Genomic DNA, 19,589 nt, shown 5'->3' with positions numbered 1-19,589 from the left:
GGATCCCGTCAACCCACCTCGGGTAGCGGGGTTGCCCGAACCAACGGATCCTTTTTTGCCACGACAACTGCACATTTGGCGGGACCCAACCCGCGGGAATGCCTTTCCTCGCGCCTTGCACAGCAAAAGTTTGGTTGTTTCATTCCTTTGTTATTTTTTGGTTTACCGTTTCAACCATTGCGTATCCTTTGCTGGCAAACAGCCCTGAGTGGCAGCGAAATTCAACATATGGAGATGCGGAACCCGTTGGATCCATGGAGCTCTTTTCCCTCGGGCCACCAACAGTCGACGGGGAAGTTTCGTTTTCTTCCATTTGTGCTTCGTTCCAATTCAACTCACTCCAATTTTGGCTGTTATTGCGGCTTCTACCACTGCGGCTCATTATGCGGCAACTAGCCCACGTTTGAAGCGGAATTCAACACATATGGACATGGAGATACGGAACCCGTGGGATCGGGAGCACTTTTCACTCGGGCCATCAACACGTGGAGGTTTCACATTAGTCCGTTTATGCTTCGTTCCGATTCAACTCACTCCAATTTTGGCTGTTGCTGCTTCTACAACTGCGGCTCATTGGGCGGAAAATAGCCGACATGTACAGCAAAATTCAACATATGGAGATACGGAACCTGTGAGAGCCCTTTTCACTTGGGCCATCAGCACGTGGAGCTTTCACTTTCTTCCATTTGTGCTTCCTTCCAATTCCAATTCAACTCACTCCAATGTTTGCTGTTACTGCTTCTACAACTGCGGCTCATTGGGCGGCAAATTGCCAAGATTGGCACCGAAATTGCAAACATGGCCGGACCAGACCGGAGAGATGATCCTAGTATGGCGAGAATGACGTGAGGGACAACTTTTCCTCGCATATAAAAGGCATTCAGCACGATTAGTATTCACTATCTCCCTCATCTTTCTCGTTCCTGACAATGGCAGCTGAAAGTCTTGCGTCAAAGCCCCCTCAGCCCAGTGGCCAAGATCGTAGGCCTGGCTTTCAGTGGACAAGACGGCTGACGCCGGAACTAATTTCGGCACGGTCTGAAAATGACGGCTTGTTTCAAGACATCAACTGGACGAAAAAGAGTGTGTGGAACCGGATTTCCCAGCGAATTGCAGTAACATTCCCGGACGAGGAACTACATCCGTCTGCAGAACAATGTGAAAACAGATGGAAAAAACTGATGAAAGCGTACAAAGCTTATGTGGATTCGCAGCAAAAAACTGGGGCTGACCGTAAACAGCCGCCTGCTTTCTATGATGAAATGAATTCTACGTTTGGTTGGAAGCCCAACATCCACCCAAAATGCTGGTTCCTGTCACTAGACCCCCAAAGCGTCCAGTTGAATTGTCGGATTCGGATGACGATCAGGATGGTGAAGCAAGAGTATCATCCGCTCCGACCACACCGCAATCTACTCCAGTCCGTCTCAATGCTCCAGCAGGTGCATCAGCAGCCGTGGCAACCCCTGCCGCTAATGATGAGGAGAAGTGCGTAAAGAAGAGGAGAAAGCGGTCTGGAGGGCAGTCCAGTGACGCCCTGGAATGGCTCAAGCAGACGAAATGTGAACATAGAACCTGGCAAGAGCATAAGCACAACGAGCAGATGGCAATACTTGGCGACCTTACTGCAGCTGTCAATAGGCTTGCAAAGCAGTAGAGGCATACTTCGAAGTACTATTTATGTATGTATCTATTGTGAGTTTGTGAAGCATACAGCATGTGTTTCTACATAACATCCAATGCTACATGCACATACATACACACACACACACACACACATACACACACACACACACACACACACACATACACACACACACACACACACACACACACACACACACACACACATACACACACACACACACACACATACACACACACACACACACATACACACACACACACACACATACACACACATACATACACACACACACACACACACACACACACACATACACACACACACACACACACACACATACACACACACACACACACACATACACACACACACACACATACACACACACACACACATACACACACATACATACACACACACACACACACACACACACACACACACACACACACACACATACACACACACACACATACACACACACACACACACACACACACACACACATACACACACACACACACACACACACATACACACACACACACACCAATGAATCGGTGATGATACTTTGCATCTACAATTTTTATGTATCCCTCTCTCAATGATGTATCATTCAAGATACTCGAGTTTGTGCTTATTTCACTGCTTATAATGAGAAAGTACTACCTACGCATTATCGAGTATCATCTTCTGGTTGCGTGTATGTGTGACGCGGTTTGCGTTCAAGCATGGGGTGGCAGGGAAGACTACCAATCACACACTACTGCCTACTTGCACGACACTATTCCTTGCCATTCTCTGCAGTCAGTAGCTGGCACCCAAAAGCTTTTCACACATGCTTTGATTTGAGAACAGTTGCATGGAAGGTAGAGTGTGGAAAGAAATGAGGACCCTACTCAAATACAGCAGAATTATGCGAAGAGAGTAGTAGAAAGTCAATAATTGTGAAAGTCTGCCTTCCTCTGTTAAGCAATGAGATCAACAATTCGGTTGCGCTTGTCTGCGGCACTGGTGTTTGGTTGAAAATACTACGTTGGATTAGGTACATCACCTTCAGGTAGGTCTTGAAGAAAGTCACCGACATCGTCTTCGTGCATGATGGCCATATTGTGCAACACACAGGCGGCAATGGTGATATGGGTGGCGTTCTCAACATTCACAATATTTAGATACTTGAGTTGCCTCCATCTTCCTTTCAGCAATGCGAAAGCTCTTTCAATACACATCCGTGTTGACGAGTGCCTGAAGTTATAATTGGTCTGACTTGCTGTGCGGTGACCATCATCCCTGAAGGGAGTCATCAGCTTCGGCTGTAATGGGTACGCAGAATCTCCAACGATAAAGGCTTCTCCAGAAAAGAAACGACGAGCATCTTCAGTGACCAACTGCTTCAGGGGACTGTTTTCGAATACTCTGGCATCATGCACAGAGCCAGGCCAGCCACAATACGCATCCGTAAATAGCAGGTTCCTGTCGCAGACTGCTTGTAGAATAACGGAATGAAATTTTTCCTGTTCAGGTATGTCTCAGGTGCCTCATTTGGTGCTGCAATCGGGATATGGCAACCATCAATCGCCCCCATGACGCCGTGGATGTGCTGAGCTGAATGAAATTCTGCTTGCGTCCTCTCTGCACCTTGCCCCTGGGGCCAACATATCAATAACGGAGCCATGTCCTGCAAGGCAAAACACACACGCCGTACGCTGTGCCATACTGTCGATTTGGATAGACCAAACTTGTCTGCCACCTCTCTGATGGTGCTCTTACTGCCAAGCCACCAAAGAGTAACCAAAAGTTGCTTGCGCACGGGTATAGGCTTCCGACCTCCATTGCCCTGCACAGCTATGTGGACAGACTGGGATAGCTTTGTGCATACAATTTCCATTGAGGCCAGGTTGGTGGGACAGTACACAAATCTCATCAAACAAATCAGACGGTATCTCCTCACTTTGCAGGATTCTGGGAACTACCACAGCTACAATGCCAACTACGACACAGATTTTCCGTCGGCAAATCTCATTATCTCCTTCGTCCATGATGCTTGCTACCGAAAAATGGAACTGCACAAGACCTCACGAGGCAGGAGAACAACAGCTAACTTCACAAGCTACACGTGGAATGGAATGGAAGTGGAACAGTGGCTTTTTATGGACTTGAAATGGTCCTATTATGGAGGCGGAAACATGATCGCAGAACCCTGCTAGCTCACGCGTTTAGATTTGAATTTCAAAATTTATTACAAAAATTGACCGGTACCTTGACAACCTTGGCAACTTTCAATCGCCATTTTTGTACGTCATCATTACGACGACCAACTGTGCTAGCCATCATTCGATTGGAGCTGGGAGGATCCGAGTGATCCAAGATCGGGATCGGGAACCGGATCCCATCAATCAAACATGCCCTTGTTGATAAAATATTTTTAGGATATTAATACTGCATTTGAATAATTAGAACAACAACTCTGCAAAAGACTCAGCTCGGAAGCCGAACTTCCAGGATGATTACGTTTACGAACTGCACCCACAAGCTCATCAGTCAGCCAGGGGCATGGGCGGCGTGCGCGTTTACGCTGGGGTACCAATGGTGCATACTGGTCTAGTGTGGACATGATAGAAGAAGTGAAAGAATGAACCATATCATGGATATTGCTGTGGGCATCAAAGTCTTGCTGCTGTTTCCTCTGGAGGTCGATACTGAAACTGTCCCAGTTTACTCGATGGAGACGTCTGGTGGTTTTTACTGACGATGACACGTGGTGGTGTTGTAGCGTGGCCCAAGTGGTTGGGCACACAACAACCAACAAGTCTCACCAGAGCAAGGAGAAGTGGTTGAAGAAATGAAGGATGATCTTTCTTCAGAGACAGAGCTTTTTATATGTGCCAAGACTAAGAGAGTTCAGGTTTCACATAACAACGAGCAACGGTTTAGACCAATCAGGAGATAGAGAGATGGCACAGATTCGGCCAATCAGAAGACATGTATTGGAAGAAAGTAAAGAAAAAAAGGAAAGCTTCTGGAAAAAGGTAGGTTCGAACTTCACATGCAAAGGATACTAGTCTTATTACTGTACAGGTTTTAACACACCAAGCTACAGTGACACAGGCACTAGACTACAATGCAACAGGTACAAGGTTGAAGAATCTGCATGCTCTACATGGCCCCCTCCCAGATTGAATCACGTCCTCGTGATAATGTGAATATTGTAAAAATAAAAATGAAACGAAAGAACCCAAGGAAGAAGCTATATAAACTGTGTGTTAAATGCCAACCCAACACTATATCTAAAAAAACTCAAATCTCAATCTCTCAAATCTTCACAAGAAAATTGTACATATCAATTGTTCTTGGCTCTCATTGACGGTATCGCACCGGCCTCTGGAGATTTGCCCGATTGCGTAAGTTATACCCACCTGCCTGTGGCATGATCGGAACGGCTGGCACAACGGGAGCTGCCGGAACAGCCGGGACTGGAACAGCCGGAACTGGAACAGCTGGAACTGCCGGAACTGGAATAACCGGAACTGCTGGAACCGGAACAGGCGGAACTGGAATAGCCGGAACTGCGTCTTGCACGTAATCAATTAGCGCCGGTTGAGGTAGGTGTGCTGGCACTGGAGCGTGCTGCTCCTCCGGTACTTGAGTCGTTGACTTGAGCCGGTTGATGTGCACCACCTGGAGTTTCCCTGTATCACAGTGCTCAATCCTGTACACCACGTCATCGATCACCTCGACAACTCGATACGGCCCGGTCCATGGCTTAAGGAACTTCTTTGTGTTGCCTGCTTTCACAGCTGGGTTGTGTAAGCGCACCTTGTCATTGATCGCAAACCGTGGCTTGGTCGTCTTTGCATCATAGTAGTCCTTCTGACGTTTCTGTGCTTTAGCGCCAGCTGATCGAGCGTGAGAAAATGCCTGCTGCAAGGAGATCTCGAGACCAATCATATAGTCAGGTACAGATTTGACATGTTCTCTGGAGTCGTTAAACATAATATCCACTGGCAACTTAAGCTCTCTGCCGAACATCAATCTAGCTGGGGTTTCCTTGGTTGAACTATGTACGCTACTACGATACGCCAGTAAACAGCGTTGAATATGCAGGTCCCAGTCATTGTGATTGGCATTGACTCTGGCACTCAGCATGTTCTCAAGTGTGCGATTCATCCGTTCAACTAAACCATCACTAGAAGGATGGTATGGAGTCGTGCGTGTCTTCTTCATATCTAACAGTTCACAGATGGATTTGAACAAATTTGACTCAAATTGCGCACCTTGATCAGTGTGGATAGACAGTGGCACACCGTAGCGACAAATGAAACCAATAATCAGTGCCGAAGCTATTGTCCTAGCAGTCATATCCGGGATGGCAAACGCTTCTACCCACTTCGTGAAATAATCAGTAATCACAACAATGTAGAGGTTACCTCGATTTGTTCTGGGCAGTGGTCCCATGATGTCCATAGCGACACGTTGCAGTGGAAAGGATGGTTGGTCCACCTTCATCGGAGCGCGAGCGGTTGGTGCTGGGGTACGCCTAGCTGAACAAAGCGCACACGCCTTGCAATGCAGCTCAATGTCAGACGACATAAAAGGCCAATAGAATCTAGCTTTCACCTTCTCTAGAGTACGTTCAGTAGCGAGGTGGCCACCACTACACTCATTGTGCATCCCAGTCATAATTCTCTGTCGCAAACTGACAGGTACAACAAGTTGCAGAAATGAGTTGCTACCATCTACTGAAGTGTACGTACGATACAATAAGCCATCTTGCAGAACCAGCCGTTTCCACTGACTCCACAGACGTATCAAGGTTAATGATGCTCCTTTCATAGCACTATCACTGCGTTTAGGCCTGTCTAACAATGCTTGTTGCCAACCAATCATGCAGTCAATGTCACTGTCTTCCGCTTGAGCTCTGCGAATATCTTCTGCACTAAAAAAATCTGCCCAATTGCTTCCAAGTAAATTGCTATCATCATTCGCATGTTCTGCAGGTTGTGATTCAACGTCAACATTACCCACGTATGCTTGATGTCCAGAATCCTGCGTCAATGCATCACCAGCTGCTGTATCCGGAGAGACTGATGGCACGGCTGTAGGGACAGGAATGGAAGACTGGGAAGGACAGACAACAGTAATATTTGGATCCATTACTGAAGGCTCGGCAGTGGCCGATGCAGGATGCTCCGAATTGTCCGCAGGTTGGCTATGGAACCGTGACAATGCATCTGCGTTGGCATGCTGAGTACCTCTACGGTGGACAGTTGTGAAATCGAACGCTTCTAGTTTCTCCAACCATCTCGCCAGGATACCTTCCGAATCCTTGAAAGCCTTCAACCAGAGAAGGGCTTTGTGATCGGTTCGCAAGGTAAAGTTTGCACCCAGCAAATAATGTTTGAAGTATTGCACAAAGAAGACCACTGCATACATCTCACGCCGAGTTGTGCCGTAGCGACGTTGGCTAAGTGAACTACTAGCATACGCAATTACCTGCTCTCTGCCCTGATCGTCAACCTGCGATAGAGTTGCACCAATACCAGTGTCAGAAGCATCCGTGTCCAGGATAAACTTGCGGGATGGATCCGGGTACGTCAGGACAGGAGATGACATGAGCTTCTGCTTCAGGATATCGAACGCTTGCTGACACTCATCCGTCCACGAAAAGCTTGCCTGTTTCTGCATTAGCTTGTGTAGCGGTGCTGCAATTGTCGCGAAGTCCTTAATGAACCGCCTGTAGTAGGAAGCAAAACCTACAAATCGACGAACCTCGGTTGCAGAGCTAAGTGGTTTGAGACTGGTGACCGAACTGCAATTCTTGGGATCAGGGCTCACACCACCTCCCTTGAACACATGCCCAAGATACGTAACCGACTTGCTCAGAATCTGGCACTTACGAGGCTTGACTTTCAAACCTGCTGCCCGGAATTTTTCAAATACTAGGCGCAGTCTAACCAGATGTTCTTGAAATGTTTTCGAGAAAGTTATGGTGTCATCTATGTACGCTGAACATACGCTTGGCACAAGATCACCCAGAACCATGGTCATCAGGCGCTGGAAAGTTGCTGGGGCATTGCACAACCCAAATGGCATGACTTTCCATTCAAACAATCCAAATGGAGTGACAAATGCTGATTTCGCCCTTGCTGCATTAGTTAGCTCTACCTGCCAGTAACCGGATGCAAGATCTAGGGTTGTGAAATACTGTGCGTCACCCATGTTGTCTATGGCATCATCAATCCGCGGAATGGGGAATGCGTCTCTGACAGTTACAGCATTGAGTTTGCGATAATCGACACATAGTCTAATAGCTCCATCAAGCTTCCGAACAACAACAATAGGGGCTGCCCAAGGACTGTTGGAAGGATCGACTAAACCCTCAGCTAAAAGCTGCTCAACATGTTCACGAACCTCATTGGCATGGTGAAGCGGCAATCGTCTAGGGGCTTGGCGAATAGGCTGGCTGCTAGTGGTCTCGATGTCGTGTTTGGCAACACCGGTAGAGCCAAGATCCATTGCTCCCGTTGAAATTATGTCGCTGAACTCCGAGAGAAGAGACCTGACGGCTGCTGCCTCTTCTGTATCGAGATGACTAAGGTCAAACAACTCAACAGGGTCAGAACACATATCAGCAGCATTACAGCTTTCAGCAGTACAATCAGGCTCATCCGCGGCTTCTGCGGCTTTCTCAACAAAGCAAGATTCGAACATGCCAACAACTGTACCCTTGTTTATAGTGACAGGCCGTGGTAGCAGGTTCTGCAACCTGACAGGAACAGTACTGTTCTCACTCACGGTCGTGACCACTCTAGCTGCACTGACACAAAATTTATCTACGAACGACTCTGTTGGCTCTACCATTCCGCACGATGGAGACATAAACTCAGTGTCACGTAATCTACCTTGCGTTATCAAATGAGAATAGCCCTGTAGAACAACAGATTCAGCCAATTGCACTGGAATGGGGTCTGTTTCCACTCTCTGACATGAAAGGTGCTTGGGCCCAACTCCCTGTGTTAATGGAAGGGTCTGATTGCTCAAGCGCAGACAGCCTTGTCCCAGATCCATAATACAACCGTGCCTACGGAGGAAGTCTATGCCTAATAGTACGTCAGGCTCAATGTTCGCAACTACCATAGTGTGCTGAAGTTGGAGGCTGCCAAACTCTAGCTGCACATCCACCGCTCCTTCCACAGTCACGCCACTGCCATCAACACTTCGGACTGATGTAGAAATTTTGTTTAATTTTATATGCTTATGTTGTTGATAGAATGCTGAGCTGACAAACGAAATCGAACTTCCAGAATCAACTAACATGTGGACATCAGTTGTGCATATTGAACTTACTTTGCCGATAACATACTGGCAACTGTCAACAGCAACGGAATGGCATACTACATCGGAAGGCGCGGCGGGCAGCACTTCCGGGCCATGGTGGTTTGGAGCTGACTCTGGACCCTCTATGCCAACTCCCGGCCGTTTCCCGAAGGGCGCTGACGTTGTCCCCGGGGTGGAGGTGCAGTCGGGCAGTACGCAATCAGATGTTCGGCACTCCCACAATGGTAACAGCGGCGCTGTTGTTGGGGTTGCTGCTGGGGTTGCTGCTGCGGTCGCTGCAAAGATGACAGAGCGGTTTCCAATCGTTCCATCCTTACTAATAAGGCATCCAAACGATCTTCCCTGGCAGCACAGACAGCCGCGGCCACTGGCTGAGACGCACTAGTAGTAGCGTCCGCTTGGAGTATGGCAAGTGCTCGAAGTCCTTGCTGCAGTGCCTGGTCAAGAGTTCGGGGGTCTTGGCGACGTACCTCCATGCGCAACTCTCTGCTGTCCAGACCTTCAATGAATTGGTCACATGCCAGCTGGTCCTGCACGAGGTTTGGCAAGGTAGGGTACGCTCTGCGAGACAATCGGCGAATCACCTCGCAGTAATCAGACAACGCCTCCTCACCTCGCTGTCGTCTGGCCTTCAATTCCGCTCTGTGGAGGTCGGTCCTGACGGGTGGAGCAAACCGACCCTCCAGAGCTACCAGTAATTGCTGAACATCCTGGCGTGTCGCGACAGGAAGCGACTGGTAGTAGCACTGCGCATTATCTATCAAGTACAACGGGATGTACTGTGCCTGGTCCTGCGGCGTCCACTCATTAACCAGGCAAACTTGAGTGAAGTGGTCACGCCAAGTAGTCCAGTCCGAGGCTGCTCCACCATCAAAACGTTCCGGAGTTGCCCATGGCCGGATGGGTCGAACGGGAGCTGGCTGGGCGGGCTGAACTGGCTGGGCGGGCTGAACTGGCTGGGCGGGCTGAACTGGCTGGGCTGGCTGCACTGGCTGGGCGGGCTGAACTGGCTGTGCTGGCTGAACTGGCTGGGCTGGCTGAGCTGCCTGAACTGGCTAGCCCGGACGGGGCGGCTGGGCCGGCGGTACTTGCTGGTTAGGCTGTGCTTGGGCCATTCCGAACCAGGAATCACTTCACATTGTCACAACAACAAAAACATAGCATGAAAAAAAAACACGAAACATCCACCGCTGCCACCAGTTGTAGCGTGGCCCAAGTGGTTGGGCACACAACAACCAACAAGTCTCACCAGAGCAAGGAGAAGTGGTTGAAGAAATGAAGGATGATCTTTCTTCAGAGACAGAGCTTTTTATATGTGCCAAGACTAAGAGAGTTCAGGTTTCACATAACAACGAGCAACGGTTTAGACCAATCAGGAGATAGAGAGATGGCACAGATTCGGCCAATCAGAAGACATGTATTGGAAGAAAGTAAAGAAAAAAAGGAAAGCTTCTGGAAAAAGGTAGGTTCGAACTTCACATGCAAAGGATACTAGTCTTATTACTGTACAGGTTTTAACACACCAAGCTACAGTGACACAGGCTCTAGACTACAATGCAACAGGTACAAGGTTGAAGAATCTGCATGCTCTACAGTGTGTGTGAATGCTCAACCGGGCCAGCACAGCAAAGTGATCACTTATGTCTAAGTGTATTGCTGCACAGGTACCATCCAAAGGGGATGATGAGAGAAACAAATCTAGCATTGTGGATGATGTTGCCGTGACTCGAGTTGGAGATGTAACATAATTGCAGAGATTGAAGTGGGAAAGTATGTTGTACAAAGGGGATGCAGATGGAGAAGTTGGATTGCTAAAATCAACATTGAAGTCGCCACAGTGGACTGCTGACATCCCTGAACAGCTTGCTCAACGTTCTGATCCAGTGTGGTCCAGTAGGCAGCAGAACTATTTGGCGGCCGATAACAGCAGCCGAGGAGCGTTCCATGTCGACCAGGGGCTAGAATCTCCAGCCACAGCATCTCTAGCTCGCACTGTAAATCGGCCCGTTGTCGTAAAGCCAGTGACTCGTGACAATACACAGCAACTCCGCCACCTCGCTGATCAGGTCTTTCTCTTCTGTATAGCTCGAAGTGCGGGATGGACAACTCCTGATCGGACACATCCGGGGTCAACCATGTCTTGGCTATCACGAGAACGTGAATGCCTCGTGTTGAGATGAACGTTTGAACTTCTGCTACCTTCCGCCGAACACTACACACATTCAGAAATCCCACACTGAGTGACTGGGTCGAGGAGGTAGGTGTGCTGTGGGTGTTACATCATAGTTATATTTCGGCACAGCAGACATTGGCATAGTAGATGTTGGCATATGATAATTATACTGGCACAATTACTGTTGTCCCAATCTGCATTGCCACAATGCATGTTTGTATAAGTCATGATGGCACAGATATGTTTGGACGAAACCTGTTGACACTCAAGGCATTTTCATAATGACAGATTGCATGCCTTCTCACCGGCCGGTAGTACCCAAGAAATCGCTCTGCAACAGTGATTTTGGTTGGGAATCTTCCTGAAACATTTGTTGGTATGAGGTGTTTCATTTATAAGGCAAATTAAAGGGGCAAATGAAGCAATGTTTTATTCCTCTGTGTCCGCAACCAACATGATATGCTATTTCGTTATGTTGGTTGCAGACACAGATGAATAAAATATTGCTTCCACAGGGACAGCCATTGATAAAACCACTCTAAAATATAATCATCACTTACTGACACAGAGGATTTTGGCGTGGCGATTAATTGTGGAATTTTGAAATGGATTACTGCGATTTCTAAACGTTACAGTTATGTAATGGGAGTTGCCATTCACTCGGATTGGTGTGACGTGGTAAGGTGCGTGCCGAAGAGCCAATCTATCTAGCCAGCGCTCTCTTAATACATGGCCATGTGCTTGCAGCCAGTCATAGGTTATGAGGTGAAGTCCGTACTCCTGACATGCCTCCTCTGCAAACTGCTCAGTCACGTTGGGTTTCAGTGATGGCGTGGCTGCGGCGTATACCGAGTCGTTGTAATGGAGCCACTTGGCTGCAGGACAAGGGCACATACAGTAGTGGGCAGATAATAGGTACATTAGTAATGAGATATACTCGAATAACGGCTGCCCTGGGCTCTATAGTCGTACTCAATGAAACCTTGTCTGATGGCAGTGTCAGAGCAATGAACTAAAAAAAGAAGGTAATCGATAACCGCTTTGCAGTGATCGTTTCAGCCCTACCCTGAGTATTTGCCGGGCACACACACACACACACACACTTACACACACACACACACACACACACACACACACACACACACACACACACACACACACACACACACACACATACACACACACACACACACACACACACACACACACACACACACACACACACACACACACACACACAAGGAGAACGATGTCAAAAACCGGGGCGAGAGGTTAAAGTGAAAAAAAATGTTCTATGCATACAAAGAAGGAAGGTTGCCGCTACTCAAACATCTCGATGAGCAGCATGCTGGCTATACCTAAAGCTGCATGTGGCTGGGCAGACCTCAGTGACCAGCAGTACGCCACTGTTGCAAACCACCCCAGTGGTTCTACCCAGTACAGTTGCTCTCGGTGAGACCCGGCCCAGCGTGCAGATTTAGTGCCTTCAACTTGCGCGGCCATTGACGCCGTGGAATTGGGACAAATGTGGCCGCGTACGCATGTACAATACAATGATGTAATCAGAACTGATCCAGGGCAGCCAGCTTTGCACTTTGGGTCTATTTTCACCGAGCGCAACTGCACTTAAAGCAGTCCCGGAGAAAGAAGTTTTAACCAAGCTATGAATAAAACGTACGATGCCGACATAATAATGTGATGAACAAATTAACTTTGTATCTTTATAGTTGTAGTCTCTTGGGGCGTGTTTGATTGGTCGGATCCAGAACAGGGGCGTTTTGAACAGGGGCGTTTGATTGGTCTGCACTGGTCTGCTCTAGGTTTGGAGTGTTCAGAACATGTTCTGACCACTCCGACCCCAGAGGCTGGAGCAGCCAGAGCTTGTTGCAAAGCCCAATGAGAACCTGACATGACTACGCAATGAGTTTCGTTTTTTTGTTTTCATTCGAATAGATTTTGGCATGCCAGTGATTACGAAAGGGCGTGGTGATGTACATGGAGGTCTAAGTGTGATTTTGCACATTACACGGCGGTCCCCACATCCATGATTTATTTTTTGGCTGTCTTCGAAGCTTCTTCTCCGGTTGTAGTTGCTTTTCAAGTTTGTTTTGCCTTCGCATGTTGAGCAATGTGAACATCTTTGAAGTCTGTGTAAATTTTGAAGTTCGCGGCATGGTGAGCTATCGTGAGTTCTACAATATTTCAGGCAAAAATATTCGCCGTTCTGTTTGATTGGTAACTGGTGTTCTGACTGCTCCAGTGACTCTAATCTGAATCCGGATTCACCAATCAAACATGCCCTTAGTTTATTTCCTTCTTATCCTGTAGTGTTTTGAGAAGAAGGGAACGAAAACTTTCAATACATAGTTCACATGTCCGGACTGGCTGATGGTATGTTCCGGCGTAGATGCATACGACAACATGATATTTTTCTAACGAACAAATGGAACAAAATATGCAAAGAATAATTCATGAACGTCCCAGTTGTCACCGTTATGCCGGGTTATGACACAAGCATAGACATGAACTGTTTCTTAGCAGATGGGGTGAATTGGTAACTCGCGTCTGGGTCCGACTCCGGCTAGATGGGTAGGTTTTCCCATTGGAGTGGGAAATCTAAATGAAGGTTGTAATCACTCTTGGCATCGCCTCTCTGTGTCAGTCCTCTAGCCCTGTCAATAGACATGGTTAGCATTTTACCATTCACATTCACTTCGACCGTACGTCGGCCTGTACCATTTTGTGTGTGATTTCAAGACACTGGTTAGCATTTCGGTTTCTGACACAACGATCGACTTGTGACGTACCCTAGTTGGAATCCTACCGTTTCGTTCTTCCGCTAAACAGAGCTTTTTATCGTCGAAACGGTACCAAACCAATGGTATTTTGGGTGTTGGGTACGAGTACGGTTGGATTTAGAGCGAACGGTTAAATGCTAACCATTTCTACACACACAACAAACGGGTACAGGCCGACCGTCGCAAATCGCGTGAATGGTAAAATGCTAACCATGCATAGTATTACTTTCTACCCAATGGTTGCTGGCTACTGAGCATCTCTCTCACGGGTTCATTTGATCACAATCCAACAGCCTACCTTCGCAGATGACATCATGATGGCTTGTTCCATCACTATCATACAATTCTTTAGTCAAACTGTTCTTGCCCTGCTGGTATATGAGATGTTGGTCATCCTTCACGAACGATGTCCATATTGAAGTAGGGTTGCTGTAAGAGCTCGTCACCATCTCGTTGAGCAATGCTTCCATGCAGTCGCGCACACCAAGCGTCTGATTGGTGAAGGAATCATGGTCTACCACGTTGTATCCTCTTCTTGTGCACATCTGGCGAGCATGCGTCAAGTTCGTTTTCTTCTGGCAGCTGTCACCGTCGAGGTGTGGATGACACGGCAAGCTGGCGAGAGCCATCCAGGTGTACGTTGCGTTATCTGTACCCAGGCACTTTGTCTTGAAAGCTGAACATAACACATTACACATGCAAGGCACAGTCAGGTGAAGTAGAAAGCACACATAAACAAGATGTACACTTCCTGAGCAGCGGTAGCATAGTTCAATTGAAAATTATATACCTATGCAAATACCACTCGCCCATTTAGCTCCATTTCCTCCAGCAAACTGACTTGCCAGTGCACTTTCTCTCCGGGTATCGTTTGACCCACAGTTCAGGACGAAACATTACATTTTGCCCTCTCATTTCACCTTGATAGACTTTCATCATCTTGGCCTTGTTGGAAGGATCAGACCTTAGCATATCCATTCTAATAGCTCTCAGCTATAAACTGCGTTCAATTTTAGCTACCTGGTAAAGTAGAGTCACTCTACCGATAGAGGAAGAAGGTAGAGGTAAGTGGACGAACGCTATTCTACCGGATTTATTAGTTTACACGATATGTACGTGAAATGTTTCTATTCCGTATGGAGGTGTACAAATCCTTGATCTTGTCGGAAATACCGTAGCACTACTAACTTCTACCGGTTTCCACCAACTTTTTCCTGGTAGAGCCGGTAGAGGAAAGTAGAATCCACACTTTTGACTTGAAGTTTTGACTAGAAGAAACGAACGCCTCTACCGAAAGAAATAGTTTCTACCCAAACTTGTAGATCAATAAACGAACGCCCCGTTAATGTGTACAGGTATTCCCACATTTCACAGAAATATGCACAGCAAACGTAGCTCTACCAACTTCTACCGGCTTCAACCAACTTTTCCTTGTAGAGCCGGCAGAGGAAAGTAGAACCCACCCTTTTGAGAAGAAGAAACGAACGCCTCTACCGAAAGAAATAGTTTCTACCCAAACCTGTAGATAAAAAACCAACGTCTCTTTAATGTGTACATGTATTCCCACATTTCACAGAAATATGCCAGCACACTGGATTTCACTTCATACAGCATAATACTCACTATGCTGACACTTGTCTCCATGGAAACCGTTCCGGCAGTTGCAACTGCCATCGTCAGTGCACTGACCGTCATTCAAGCAATTACATGCTGCAGCAGTGATTGGGAATATTCACGCATTTTCAAAAAAAGCACAAAGAGAGGAACAGAAAAGCGGGTTCTTGACATGTCCTTGAACATGATAACATGGAGACGTTAAATTAACTCTTGACAACAAGATAGCTCAACTCATGAGAGTGACCAACTCCCCATATATATGCATTATTTATTCCACATGAATAGAATAAAGAGGTAGAATTGGTTGGAGGAACTGGCATGACGACATAGAAGTTTTTTTCTTCTTCTCGACTCCGAATACAACATTCCAGCATGCATGAACCCATGGATCATACATTATTTGACACGCAGGCATATTACAGTAGCTTTCTTTAGCCCTTACCTTCTGTGCAGTTGGGTCTATCTAGTCCTGGTTGACATTCACACACTTTGCTCTTTTTCACCCAGGGTTCCTCGCACACAACTGCATCCATCACATAGCACAGACCGAAGAGGAAGAAGAGGAGAGAGTGAATCAGCCGGAAACGGAGTCAGGCAGACTAAAGACAATCATAATATGTATAAAGTAAAAGAGGCTGGACAAGGGAACCTTGGATAAATCTGGGTTTCGATCATAATGGCCTGGCTGGGCCAGGGAAACTTGGATAAATCTGGGTTTCGATCATAATGGCCTGGCTGGGCCAGGGAAACTTGGATAAATCTGGGTTTCGATCATAATGGCCTTCTTCCAAAAGATAGAATTGCTGCTGGAAGGTAAGCACTCTTAAAGCAGGAATGACAAGCAGCAGTTTACAAATCAGTGCTATCAGTAGAAATTACCATCACTGCTCTGCGGCACACTCAGACAATTGAAACTTTGCTAACAAACAAAATGACGACAGAAGCACAACGTGACATGACCAACTTAAGACAGAGGGTGGTAATAGGTTTTTCATTTGACAAAACCAGACCAAACCAGAGCACTTGCAGACGACAGTTCTCCGGCCACACTCCAAAATAGCAATTTGTGCTACTCCTGAACTGTGAACTGTTCGTGCTTTTTTGTTGTGTCATTTAGGAGTGAAACGAATTCTGAATATTCTGGAATTGTTCCTTTGGATAACAATTCGAAGCATTCGGTTCAGATCGGAATACATTGTGTTTTGGTTTTGGACATTTTGCATGTGCAAGTAAGGCTGCGTTTACACGACAAAGCTGGGGGTGAAAACGCAACAAAATCCTTTCGGATGCATGGTTCATTTACACGGTACGAAGAGCAAAACGTAAAAGTTGTAGACCAAAATGGAAGAAAACCAAAACGCTGGCCAAGGTGGAAGAATTTGAAAACGAAATTGTTCTGCAGGATAAATTTGAGTGTGTAAACAGTCGAAACGGTATGCTGGCCTCGTTTTTCGTCACGTTTGTTTCGTTTTCGGCCGTTTACACGGATCCGGCAATCCAAAAAATTGTTTTTACAATTTTCGTCATGTGACGAGTGTTGTTTTGTGGCCTATTCCTGGAGTGTGATTGGTGCTTCCACGACAACACTTGGCACATGACGAACGTTTGCGGATCCTTTGCTCCCGTGTAGAAGCGCGAAAACGATACAAACGGAGACCACCTCGGATCAGCATTGATCATGTAAACACACGAAAACGAAAGAAGAAATGCGGGACCGAAAATGGAAAACTGGCCGTGCATTTTCATGTAAACACAGCCTAATATTGCAGTCATTGACTAGGTCCGTGTGAGGTTATAGCTTACAACATTAGAGAGGTTCCATACAACATAATTAGTCGATGAATGGAGAGTCCCACTGCATGAGGACCTGTGTTCCGCCTTATGGAGTTTTCGAATCACGTACCTGCCCTTGGCAGCTTGGAACACGGCAGTGTATGACCGGGTAGACCTGGCTAGAGAGTCCTAAATATGTACCACTAACGTAAAGTTGCTCAGCTTTACGTAGTGTCGAACCTCTCTATTAGGGTGCTGTAATTTCACAAATTTTCTGTGTACTTTTATTTTCGGTACTTTCGGTGCGTCTGTTTCATACGTAAAATTTCAAGACACCAAACAAACACTAACACACATAATCCAATAGGGAACTGCTGCTCTGTACCGAAACTTTCTGTCCACCTAACCTAGCCTGTTGCCCTCATACCGAAAATATTGAGCACCGAAAATTTCTGAAATTTTGAGTAACCTCAAGTACATGGCAGTAGAATGCGGTGGTTGGCATGCTGGGAAAGGGGACTATGGCTCACAAGGCTGAACCAGACAGAACTGTCTACATATTCTTTAGTGATGTGAGAACAAACAAACTATAGAATATCCGGTATCCAATTTGAAGAAGAGGTTGGTGCTACTTCGGCGATACTTATTCAATTCGTTTACAGAATATTCGGTACGATTTAGAATATTCGTGTCACCCCAACACTCCTATTTCAAGCGAGCACTCAAAAAGACCAGTATGCATGTCCTAGTTCTCTGTCACCCCTGTTAAAACTACCGCGAAGCCTACCCATACACGTAAGGTAAAGGGGAGCCCACTTTTACATGGATGTACGCTCTGAAAATCCCACGCCAGCCATATGAAATGAGTAAAACGAATTCACTTCTACTTACCGAGTTGGCAATGGTGGCCGGTGAATCCCCTAGGGCAGCTGCATTCACCTTTGTTATCACACTCACCTTGGTTCAAGCACTTGCATGCTGCAACAGGCAGGGAAAAAAGCACATGCATGGAGTGAGTTACGCAGAAATAATGCACAGGAGGTCACTGTGTAGTAAGTGGCCCCCGGAGGCAATCACGCACAAACTCAAGTCAAAGCACTCACTTTCTAGTTTTACAAATAATCGTCACAGAAGAAATATTCTATACACACTTGGAACGCAAAGAGAGTAAAGAAGCAACAATAAAGAAGAAAGGAAGGGAACAGAAGTTCGGCAACCTGCAGCCATGTTCTAAGTCCCTAACCAATAAGCAATCTACGAAAACCGGTTGCCGACGAAATTCTAGAACCTTCTGGAACATTAGTATAAGTAGCCAATCACATTTCAAAGCTCAAGAACACAAACAAGACACAGGGGATGTAGGGACGGCTTCTTGTTAGTGTTCATCCCTTCCTCTGGAAGGTGTGTGTTCTGATAAAAACAACAAAAACCTAATGCAGGGCGGTAGCGACCACTTTTGGACTGGTCTCAGTTGGACATTTTACCTTTTAAAACTTGCAGTTAAGATGGTATCACCTAAACTTGGAGAAAGTACTTTTTTCTCGTCCGTCTTGATGATACTGCAAAACCATCAGATGATGGAGACGGCCTTGTGACGTCTTCAGGTGGCGAAATGCACGGAATAACCTCTCTAATGTGGAGTTTGTGGCCGGAAGAATAGACAGTCGTGTGGCAAAGCACTGAACCTGCACCCTTATCATAATCTAGGAAAGCCAAGATTGTGCCGTTAGGGCTTAGAAGCGCACATTACAGGCTTCGTTTCCTCGCACAATTGTTTTGGAAACTAAAAACATTGCTGGCTATGGGAATATAAGAAATCTCAGGAACAGATGCCTTCAAGGTTTTCGCAGCCATCTCCGACTCTCGATCAACATGAAGCAAAAAAAACCCTGTGCCGCCAGTCTGTCCCTGAGAGCCCTACATATAAGGCACAGTACATGCAGGTCTCCCTAGACGGTGCTGTGTACATTATGCACATGGTACTGCGCCCAATCGATCGCTGAACTCCCATCGGCTCTCTAGAAAGAGAAAAGGAAACTTCGGCCCGAAAAGTGGTCCGGTGAAACAAGGACCAACCGGACAGGTGGCTTTGCCCCCTGTAATCGCTTACCCACACATACACGCACCTACACACACATACACACACAAGCACGCACATACACACACATTCAGATATGCATATGCGCACATACAGACACATACACACATATACACACACATGCACACAAACCTAATGGCTTGC

At 46.7% G+C, this 19,589-nt stretch overlaps 1 protein-coding gene across 1 annotated transcript in view; it reads right to left on the bottom strand.

The window, feature by feature from the left end:
- LOC135821750 (uncharacterized) overlaps positions 1-19,589 on the bottom strand; it is a 60,246-nt gene that overhangs the window by 8,821 nt on the left and 31,836 nt on the right. Inside the window, exons 15-19 of the mRNA XM_065334747.1 lie at positions 18,239-18,325; positions 16,017-16,097; positions 15,581-15,667; positions 14,256-14,633; positions 11,720-12,034 (exon numbers count right to left, since the gene is read on the bottom strand). Of these exons, the coding sequence (XP_065190819.1) occupies positions 11,720-12,034; positions 14,256-14,633; positions 15,581-15,667; positions 16,017-16,097; positions 18,239-18,325 (948 nt within the window). The remainder of the gene's footprint in view (positions 1-11,719; positions 12,035-14,255; positions 14,634-15,580; positions 15,668-16,016; positions 16,098-18,238; positions 18,326-19,589) is intronic.

Source organism: Sycon ciliatum, chromosome 7 (genome assembly GCF_964019385.1).
Source record: "Sycon ciliatum chromosome 7, ocSycCili1.1, whole genome shotgun sequence".
Classification (NCBI taxonomy): domain Eukaryota; kingdom Metazoa; phylum Porifera; class Calcarea; order Leucosolenida; family Sycettidae; genus Sycon; species Sycon ciliatum.
This window is presented reverse-complemented; position numbering and strand designations above follow the sequence as displayed.